Source organism: Cucurbita pepo, chromosome 1 (genome assembly GCF_057944985.1).
Source record: "Cucurbita pepo subsp. pepo isolate OVF chromosome 1, ASM5794498v1, whole genome shotgun sequence".
Lineage (NCBI taxonomy): Eukaryota > Viridiplantae > Streptophyta > Magnoliopsida > Cucurbitales > Cucurbitaceae > Cucurbita > Cucurbita pepo.
In genome coordinates, this window is record NC_141798.1 from 6,799,300 (window position 1) to 6,809,810 (window position 10,511).

Consider the following 10,511-nt stretch of genomic DNA (forward strand, 5'->3'; position numbering starts at 1 on the left):
TTTTTGGAGTTTTAATTTTGTGGAATTGGATTCAAATTTTAATTATTGTTCTTAATAATTTTTTTTTTTTTTTATAATTTACTTATTTATTAAATATGATGATAATAATAAGTCGTATTAAAAAGTGAACATTTTATATATTGAAAAAATAAAATAAATAAATAAGTATCTCTAGAAGGTTCAATGTTGTGTCAATTGCCTATTGGTCATAAATAAAAAATTATTTTGAAATTCTCCGTCTGAAGAATTTATGTAATGATTAATAAAACAAGCACAAGCACCACTTTGACTCACGCGGTTCATTGCCATAACTTCAGAGAAAGACGACACGTGGCTTGTAAATGTGTCTATATTAGATATAAAATTAATTTCAAATTAAAGTAAAATTGATTAGAGATTTACTAGTAATTTTTTAAATTTTAGATCAAATAATAGATTTACTAGTAATTTTATTCTTCTCTCATCCTTTTAATTATATTAAATTGTGGTTGGTTAATTTCTCTAATATTTTTTTGGGGTTTTCTAATAATTTCTAATTAACCATTATATAGGAATATAAGATAAAGAATAGTTTAACAGTGTTAACACATTACATATTTGTTTACTATCTTACATCTTATTGTAAGGTCGTTAATCTCAATTTGGGTTAATTAACTAAATAATTTAATAAAAAAACAATCGTAAATTTTGCTATCTAACCCATAGATTGGTTCATAAATTGGAATTCATATGATCTCCCAAATAACTTAAAATTAAAAAGCTTCACCAAACATGATCGTGAAAGCACTTAAACAATAATAATAATGGTACGCACATGAAGAAAAGATATAAATTCTTTAATATTATCTTCTCAACATATGAACACAAACCACAACGGCCTTTGTAATAAAAGTCAAAAAGTGGAAGAAAGAAATGCATTTTTTTTATGTAATGAAAATGCATGAAACTAAGAACGATCGAAATAGATGATTCAACGAAACTGCTACGATGCGACGGTTTCATCATAAATAATCGTTTGATATAATTTAAAAATGTATATATCTCTTATTCATCGATAAAAAAAAAAATTCAATTAGAATCGGTAGCGATTTGATAGAATAATTGGAATGAGAGAAAGGGAATAATTTGAGAGAGAAGTAGAGAGGTAGGAAAGGAAGGGCGGTAGTGTGTGCTTATTTGATGGCCACTACACTCACCAACTCCACTAAAGTGAGGAAGAAGGTACTAGAATTGCCAAAATGAGTTTCAAAACGTAAGCTTTGCGAGGCCTATAAATAAGGGACCATAAATCCCATCAATTCCACGCATCAAAAATCAAACCTTTGGCTTACGTAAAGCATCCCAACACTTCCCTTCCCTCCTATTCTCACATAACCTGCTTTTAACTTTTCTCTACGTTATTGAGTTTAATCATCAATGGCTACCACCGGGGCTATCGGTTTGGTGCTCTTGGTTTTGTTAATGGCGGACTTAACTCTTGCTGCTAGATTCCTTAGGGGGTACGGAGGTGGTGGTGGGGGTGGTAGTGGTGGGGGTGGAGGTGGCGGAGAAGGTTCAAGACCTTGGTCAGGTTCGGGATATGGTTCGGGGTATGGCTCTGGGTATGGTTCGGGATATGGCGATGGTGGCTATCCTAGATATGGAGATGAAGGGTATGGGCCATATGGGCCATATGGGCCATACGGGAGTGGTGGAGGTGGAGGGGGAGGAGGAGGTGGTGGTGGGGGAGGAGGCGGCGGTGCAAATGGAGCCGGGTATGGTCACGGGTTTGGATCGGGAAGTGGGTCAGGGTATGGGTCTGGTGGTGGAGTAGGACGTGGCGGAGGAGGTGGTGGAGGAGGTGGCAGAGGTGGAGGAGGAGGAGGAGGCTCAGGAATTGGAAGTGGTTCAGGATATGGCTCGGGATATGGGAGTGGAGGAGGGTATGGAAATGGTGGGGGTAGGGGTGGTGGAGGAGGAGGTGGCGGCGGAGGCGGAGGCGGGGGCGGAGAAGGAATGGGAGGAGGGTCAGGATATGGTTCGGGATATGGATCGGGATATGGAGGAGGTGGGGATTAAGAATGGTCATGAACATAATATATATATATATATATATATATATATATATATATATGAGGTAAGCATTTGAAGAAATAAAGAGTGTAATAGCAGCGTCGACTTAGAAAGATGATAATAAAATGTGGTGTGTTTGTTGTATTGCGAGGCTTCAAATAATATATCTTCCAGTTATTAACAATTTTACTCTCTTTCTTATCATCTCTTAATCAATAAAAGCTACTAATCAAAAGGAACGTAAAATAGAGAGGGGAAATAAAACCAAATTTCAAAAACAAAAAATCTAAAAGACCAGATCTATCTTAACTGTAGAACATAAAATATTATAAACGATAGGAAACACTCAACAAATTGAGTTCCGACATGTCGACATCTAGCAAAACGACTAATAGAGTTGGGCTCAAATTCATGAGGCCCAAAAGATGGCCCAGAAGCCCACATGGGAGGTATATGCATATATATGATAGTTATTGCTAACAGAACATACAAGAACAAAATCTCTCAGCAAACCCCAACATAAAGACTAAAGAATTCACCAATTAATAAAAATAGAACATCCTAAGAAGCTACAATCTGTTGTGAAGAGAAGGCAGGTTCAAACAATATAATAGAGATAAAGCTCAAAACATAAATATAAAATAAATTCAAGGCTACAATTGTATAAACAACTTGACACTGCTAATCTTTCTATTTGGCTCATCAATCAAATTAGAGAGCACCAGGACATCTTAACTCTATTTTTCCGCTCATTGCCATTGCCATGCTCTCCCTCAATGGTAAAACTGAAACTCTCCCGGCCTTGCTTCTACAAACATTCAGAGCTTTCGCCATTCTATCACTGTGCTAGAACCTGCATCGATTCGATAACGAAAAAAAATGCTATAGATCGTAACAGAACTGTACAAAGCATCGTTAATGGATTTCAAAGGCATTACCCTCTCAGAAGCATATGCTACTTTCTGCAGAATCATCGATTCAGCAGCACGGATTGCTCTTTGTGAACCCGTAATCGTTACTTTCCTGCAAATTGTGGACCAATCAAGTATGCATTAAAAATGAGTGTTAGATTAAAATTTTAGTTCTTCAACTTTGAGATTTGTACCAATTTAGTCTCTAATCTTCCAAATTTACAAACTATTTAAAATTCACATACGTACTAGACATATAATTGAAAAGGGTTCCATTAGACATAAAATAAAATGAAATTAAGTTTAATGACTTAATTTTTTAAGTTTAGAATCCAACAGACGAAAGACCTCAAAGTGCACGGACTAAATTTGTAATTTAATAAAAAGAAACACCCTAAAAGAGTCGGCTGGTCAAAGAAAGGCTCCAATCAAACAAGATAAAACCTAATGATAATTACAAAAATCTTTACATATCATGCCTCTCTTTGGATCTCTGCATGCGTAAAGACTTCTATAATTATCCATTACGTTTTATGTTTGCTTCACTGGAGTCCTTTGACTTCATGGTAACAGTTGCATATTTCCCTAAAACTTTCCTATTTCTTTTCCAAATCAAGTATACAACTGTTACCATGAAGAACTTACAGACCAACAGTATAAAGGGAGTAAATATATCAAAAGAACCTCTGTACCTGTCAGTGGTTCCGGACATGAAATCTCCCCTATCAGATATCTTAATTCTGGCACCACTAGCCTGTAATAAGAAACGCTTTTGAATGTAAAAAAGTAATACATGAAGTAACATTTGTGACTTGAATATTATCAACCTTGCACGGAAAGGAAATAGGAAGCATTGGAGGTGGAGGGGTTTACACAAACCTGACTAATTTCCAGTATGTTTCTTCCACCACGACCAACAACTAATCCGATGTGGCCATCTGAAACGCCAATAGTCAAGGAGTTATTCCGTTCCTCCTAGACAATTTCAAAAGATCTTCTGTCAGCAATATCATAAAGTCACAGAGAAGTATAAGAAATATATATGTGCAATTGCATAAAGTCCTCATTTCATGCAGTTGCATGCATTGTAAACACTTTTTCAGCAGTTAGTTGGAGGGACAGAGAGAAACATAGTTGTTAAAAGAGAAAACCAGTATCTAGATTCTTTTAAGTCTACAGGGATGGATTGAACAGCAACAAAGAGACGGATTAAACAGCAACAAAGAGACGGATTAAACAGCAACAAAAAGAAGGATTAAACAGCAACAAAAAGATGGATTAAACAGCAACAAAAAGATGGATTAAACAGCAACAAAGAACGGAAAATGCATAAAATTTCTCTTTCAGACCACCATAATACAGGAAGGCTATCTACGGTTTTTTTCATGAAGCTCAATTGAGTTCTGCACCATGATAAATGGCTTCATTTACTCGCTCTCCTGTTTTCACTCTTCTTTTCTTTTTCATCATTACTTCGCTTCTGTTTACCCTACTGAAAGTTGAACAGCTAATCCACATTGTTCTGCAATTTAGCCTTTTGTCGCAGTGAATGTTTGCTCATTGACAAAGAAATCCAGTATCAAAGGAACATATTTACTGCCTAATTTTGGCGTCAGGAAATTCTTGAATGTAAGGAAGTCATAAAATAACAGAAGCGTCACATTGATGAGATTTAAGTCATTTTATCGTCAACATCAACTATATTAGTTAATACTACGCATGGCATGGGAATGTTGCTCAGACAATATAATCTATCATCCACATAAAACCATCGTTAATTATTTCTCAATTACATTCTGGAAAATCTCATAATTACGATATAAATTGCCATGGTATCATAAGCCTGTACCAAATCCATTGTGAAAGAAAGGTCAGCAATAGTGATAATTTCCATGGTATCACAAACCTTGTTGTTCTGAAACCTCCCTCCAGTTCCTCCGTTGGATCCGGAGTTCATAGCATTGTTCATAGCATTGTATGATGCTGTAGCAAAAGCAAGTAAAAGATTAAATGGCTAAGGAAAATAACGAGAACAGCAAGAATTTACATGCGGGAAAGCTAGTTATTCATCTTTTCCTTCTTTTTCTTAAGTATAAATATTTTTCTTCAGTTGTGATTTAAACCTACAACTACAATACCTGTTTGATTTGCATAAAAGCATAAATTACTCATGTCATAACAAAGAAAAGGCAACAGCATCACATATAGCAGATGAAAGAAAGTGCCCCAAAAAAGATGGACATTTTGTGAACCACAAAATGCAAGTGAGCGTTTAATAGTTTTTGTTCGGAATAATATAATACCACAATGAAATAGAAAAGCTAAATAAAGACATACTCGGGTGTGAAAATGGATAATTCATTGACTGGGTGTAATGTGGATCCTCAGATAGCTTTGAGACAATCAAGTCAGTAGCTCGCATCTGTTCCTCTATGGTTCCAGACAGCGTCACCAGCCTATCAGTGGATCCCATATAGTTATTATCTTGTGGGGATATCTTAATGCCAGCTTGAGAGTCCTCAATAAATGTCCTGCATAATGGTACAGGTGCGTTAGTGCCCAAAAACACACTTTTATGGTGTTTTTAAGGTAGGCGACCATAAATGACAGAATACAAGTTTTCAATCAGACTGATTTTTTGTCGATTAGATGGAAAGTTACCTAAAGACATAACCTATCTATTAACCTCCATTGGGAGTTTCCAAGGAACTAACCAAACTTGCGTTAATTACAAAGGAGGTATAGTTACAAGACAAATCAAGAAACACCAAAAAGATAATTGGAATTTGGCCAAACCAGTAACAGCTGACAAGTTCTGTTTCATATAAAAAAGAAATAATAATAATACCAGCTGACAAGTTTTAAAACCAAATACTACTAACCACTAGAAATCATTAATGCAAATCAAGTTGAAAAAAAAAATCTTTGGAATGATAAGTTAAATCATAATCGGAACTGTCACTGTCAGTCTTATTTTCTGATGTAGTGCACATGAAATAAGCAGAAGTTTTTCTTCTGGAAATTCTGATGATCAGACATTTTAAAGAGCTCAAAACTTAAGCAGCTGCTAAAGTTGGCCTGTCACTCCAAAGATCAAATGATATTATGTTCATATAAAAATCAAATGATAAATTTGGAATTCAAATAAATGATTGTGCACAAATGAAAAATGATAGAGAAAAAGTCAAAGATGCAAACAAAAATAAATTATATCCATGAGTGTTTGGTTTGGCGAGCACATACATTCTCACATGACAACGATTTGATCCTATAACATTTGGTTGGAAAGATAATAGTAGGATATTAAAATAATAAATTCGTAAGAATGTGGCCACCATAAATTTACCTCATTCCCTTTGAGTCTTTTATTATTAAGATGGCTATTTTAACACTTAGATGGTTAAGATGAAAAAAATTATTGAGAAATTACCAAATCTTTGGCAACAATTTTAAACTGAATCAGAAGCCAATGGAATGATTATTTGATGCTCCTAAAAAGTCAAGGATTAGGTCATCTTCTAGCCAAGAAAAGAAGCAGAGTAATAAAGCATGATTTATGTAAATTTCAAATTTCTCTGATTATGGAAACTCTGTCCCTTATGTTTCTTCCTTTCCCTTTTCTTTTTCCCATTCATTTATGAGTCATTTATCCAACGCGACAAATTTTCTTCATATAGTTCTGGAATCTTCAATTACCTGACTGAGATAAACTACAACTGTTTTATGCATATCCTGTATGTGTAGGAAAGGTACACTCATTAAATCAATGTGTGTATGCAACGAAAGGAATGCCACTCAATATGCTTAGACAAGACGGCATAACCATCCTAGAGGCAACAATTATTTCCATCCTTTAACCTTCTATTCCATACTTAAATCTCAACAAGTTGAGATCATCTATCTATGGGCAGACTCTCTCTCTCCTATTTATTTATTTTTTTTAACCTCACGAACACAACACTCTGATACTCAAACATTTACTCCTTAACCATGATATGAAAACCCAAGGAAATCCATTTTGTCATCCAAATCAAAAGTCACGTGCAAGATTGAAATCCTTAAACAACATTGTTACAGTACCATTACTTGCTTGCTGTGAGGAATTATCATCTAACATACACCATTTATGGGTTGATAAAACTTAACACATAAGAGATCTGTCACAACATCAAATTCAATATGTGGTCGTTGGCCCATAGAGGTTAGAATACTCAAGATTGGCTTTAAAGAAACTGTCAAAGTTGGGCTCAGTTTCCCTCAACCCGTTGCCTCTGTCTTAGGAATGAAGAGAGAACTTAGACCATTGGTTTCTCCACTCCTCCTTTTCTGTCAATGGGTGGAATTCCCTTACGAACATATTTGGTGTGTGTGGCTACTTGCCAAAGACTATTGATGGTTGGCTCCTTGAAGTTTCTTGAGGTGGAAGCGTCCAAAAAGGCAAATATTGGCTGGAGAGAAATCAGACGATCTTTGAAGATAAGTCATCCTCTTTGAGACTTTCTTGTTGAAGTATATATATAGCTTACCGTTTCTTGGTAGAGTTTTTGTTTTAGTCACAAGAATTATTTTTGAAATTACAATCCTTCCACAACTTTTAACTGTTGGAAAGCTCTTTCTTTTAGCTTTTTTGTGGGAGGAATTTCACTCAACCCCCTGCCCCTAGGATGTATTTTCCTTTCTTTTTCTCTTAATACAATTTCTTTCTTAAAAAAAAAAAAAAAAAAAAAGGAGTGACCTTACTAGCATAGAATCTGTTCTATATTAGATTGAACCATGTTTAACAGTAATTAAGTGGAGTTCAAATAGAAAACAGCATAATCTATCAAGTGGTACTTTCTTCCTGGACATGACTGAGAAACTTGAAAGTAATGGATTCTGACGAGAATGTGTACCTCCTTTCAATAAAAGCATAAACAAGAACTAGCATAATAGGATCTAAATCTGCATTCTACACAATTACCTATATAGACATAGAGTTGAAGGGAAAAGTTCCTAGATAAACAAGCCAGCAGTTGTTTAACAATCTGTGCAAGGAAAGTGAACCCTCATACAAATTTAGCTAGAAAATACCTTCAAGGAACTATAAAAAAAATGTTCACTTAGCACTTTTTTTTCTGATCTGTAAGTTGAATAAATACAGATACTTAAAACCTTAATATCTTAGATTGTCTAATAGGTCCCTAAAATTTAAAAAGCCTAAATTTCAATTTTGCGTTTAATAGATCCATAAACTTTTCTTTTTGTGTGTAATAGGTCCTGAACCTATTTTAATATTTTGTTAAAATTCACAAACCTAATAGACACAAAGTTCAAAATGTATGGACCTATTAGACACATAATTAAACACATAATTAAAAGATCATGTATCAATTAGGCACTTTTACAACTTGGGCTAAACTAATAATTTAACCGAATTATAATTAATAATAAACCGTTTAAGCTAGTAAATTATAAAGCAATTAGTAACCATGGTGTTAGAAAAATAAGGAATAATCATCGTACTTTATAGTGGATCCTCCTTTGCCAATTATAGCACCACATGAACTATGGGGAACGATTAATCTCACTTTTGTTCTCGGTTCAGCATCATCTACTTCTTCAGCGTGAAGCTACCAGCAAACACAATTTTAATCAATCATAAACAGTGAACATTTAAATTCTAGAGTAAACTTGTACTGTATAGTGGGGTTACCTCACTCAACAACTTGGCAAGAACGAGTTCCATGGCCTTCAGTATTTCATTTATTGTTCCAGATACCATAATGATCCTATCAGTGGTTCCAGGGAAAAATTCATGATTCCTTGACAACTGGATTCGTGCACCAGATTGTGACTGGAAATCATTAATTGTTGAACCACCTTTCCCAATTACAGAACCAGCTGCAGCGTTTGATACCAGAAACCTAATATATGTAGCCTTTTCCATATTATCTGACAATAGCAATTAGGATGACTGAGACAACATTCATAAGCAGAAAAGGAAGTAATCTTGATATCCGCAAAATGTACGGCACATATGCACCATCAATTAATCTACAATGTTGAGAATGTGACAGAGCTAAAGCCTTTGACATAAATCATAATTATACATTGTAAAGAATCGTGCATATTCCAGTGTAGGTGGTAAATATAGAACGTCTTATGAATCCTTGCTTTCTCATCAAATTTTACATAAGACTATTTACTGCGTTTTCACAAAAGAAAAAATGATAAACATCAATGGTGAAGAAGAATTGAGGAAAGGTTTTTATCTACATCCCAATCCCTATTAGAAGAAATCGTCATACAGATTCTCATTGAGGCAATTTCAGGAATTAAAATAAGAAATACACGGGAAAAACAAGTTCGTCATGTGCAAAGAGCATTCAACGTTCAGCTGCCTTCGTGAAATTATAGAAGAACCAATGGTTAAAAGACAGTTTAAATACTCTGCTTGAACAAACTTGAAACTTATCCTTTTTCTACTTGCTGTCCAATCACCAAAGATAGCGAACTTTCGACTATTATGACATACACCAGGAGACGCAGTGCGCTTGTTGTCAATCGACGGGTGAACCGGTGGCAATGGCACTTAAAGAAAATGACAACTGCTCCCCAATTCATTCGGTCAACTGTGATAAATCTCAATAGACTAATCCTTCCCCCAGACCAAAAACAAAAAAGACCTACCAGAAGTCAGACTCTCTTCTTCTAAGCTTTCCAGGCAAAGAAGCAGGAGTCTCCAGGCCATTGGAGGTCGAAATTGCACGATTTCTCATTCCCTCCGACGGCACAAATAAATCAAACAAAACACTTAAGGCAAGGGTTTAAATTCAAAAAATAATAAGAAAAATAAGAAGGTTGAACAGAGAGAGAGAGAGAAAGAGAAAGACGCAATTGCATCATTCGTCAAACAAACCGATCTGAAACAAAAACACTCGCATACAAGAACAGCTCCAAGTATACACAATTCTTACAAAACAGTGAGAGTAGGAATCAAAATGTTGAAAATGACAGTAAAAGAGCGATTAAAATCAGATCAGATACCTGAGTTCGGAGATTTTGGCGGCGGTGGAGATCGCTTCATAGGTGCCTCCGGAGACGAGACGTATGAGGACTCGGTGGACTCCATTCTCCTTCCTCCTCCTTCACGGCGGCGGCGGCGGCGGCGGCGAGAGAGAAAGAGAGATAGAGTTGCAGAGTAGTTGATAAATGGGGAAGAAGGTGTGGCAGAGCGCTCGCAAAAACTCGACTCGTTCAACACCAAAGCCAAAATGGAAGCTCAAGTTGAATATGCAGTTATATTTTTTCCTTTTTATTTTGTATATTTAATTATTTTATTGGATTGTCTAAAAAATGCAATTTTTTCTTTCTTTTTTTTCTTTTTCTTTTTTAATAATAAAGATATTTTGGGGGCGCGAAAACCCTTATCTGCGAGTGAGTCTTTACGTAATTATTAGGGTTAAGTACAAGATCCACTTTCCAAATTAGAGTAATATTTTTTTTTTATTTGTTCAATATTCGAAATTTTAAAAATTTGTATAATAAAATGGTTGTCCAAAATTTATA

General features: G+C 35.2%; 2 protein-coding genes and 1 long non-coding RNA gene across 3 annotated transcripts; 1 reads left to right on the forward strand and 2 right to left on the reverse strand.

Annotated features, from left to right (window-relative positions):
- Nucleotides 1-1,274: 1,274 nt before the first annotated feature.
- Nucleotides 1,275-2,236, forward strand: LOC111808384 (uncharacterized). Its single transcript, XM_023694320.2, has one exon. The coding sequence runs from the start codon at nt 1,417-1,419 to the stop codon at nt 2,056-2,058; it is 642 nt and encodes a 213-aa protein (XP_023550088.2). The 5' UTR covers nt 1,275-1,416; the 3' UTR covers nt 2,059-2,236.
- A 336-nt stretch (nt 2,237-2,572) lies between these two features.
- LOC111782096 (protein BTR1) lies at nt 2,573-10,237 on the reverse strand. Its single transcript, XM_023662890.2, has 9 exons — nt 9,990-10,237; nt 8,656-8,894; nt 8,466-8,572; nt 5,301-5,494; nt 4,870-4,946; nt 3,843-3,938; nt 3,656-3,717; nt 2,991-3,075; nt 2,573-2,905 (listed from the first exon to the last, which is right to left on the reverse strand). The coding sequence occupies exons 1-9, from the start codon at nt 10,072-10,074 to the stop codon at nt 2,891-2,893; spliced, it is 960 nt and encodes a 319-aa protein (XP_023518658.2). The 5' UTR covers nt 10,075-10,237; the 3' UTR covers nt 2,573-2,890.
- On the reverse strand, nt 9,117-9,983 carry LOC111782103 (uncharacterized). The gene is made up of 2 exons (XR_015411655.1): nt 9,633-9,983; nt 9,117-9,550 (listed from the first exon to the last, which is right to left on the reverse strand). It is a non-coding gene; the product is annotated as an uncharacterized LOC111782103 (long non-coding RNA).
- Nucleotides 10,238-10,511: the final 274 nt, after the last annotated feature.

Excerpts from the sequence above, each read along its gene's own strand:
- LOC111782096 (XM_023662890.2), bottom strand. The coding sequence starts at position 10,074 with ATGGAGTCCACCGAGTCCTCATACGTCTCGTCTCCGGAGGCACCTATG. Across the intron at positions 8,573-8,655 it reads TTGCCAAGTTGTTGAGTGAG|CTTCACGCTGAAGAAGTAGA; the intron begins GTAACCCCACTA and ends GTTTGCTGGTAG. Across the intron at positions 4,947-5,300 it reads TTATCCATTTTCACACCCGA|CATCATACAATGCTATGAAC; the intron begins GTATGTCTTTAT and ends CTTTTGCTACAG.
- LOC111808384 (XM_023694320.2), top strand. The coding sequence starts at position 1,417 with ATGGCTACCACCGGGGCTATCGGTTTGGTGCTCTTGGTTTTGTTAATG.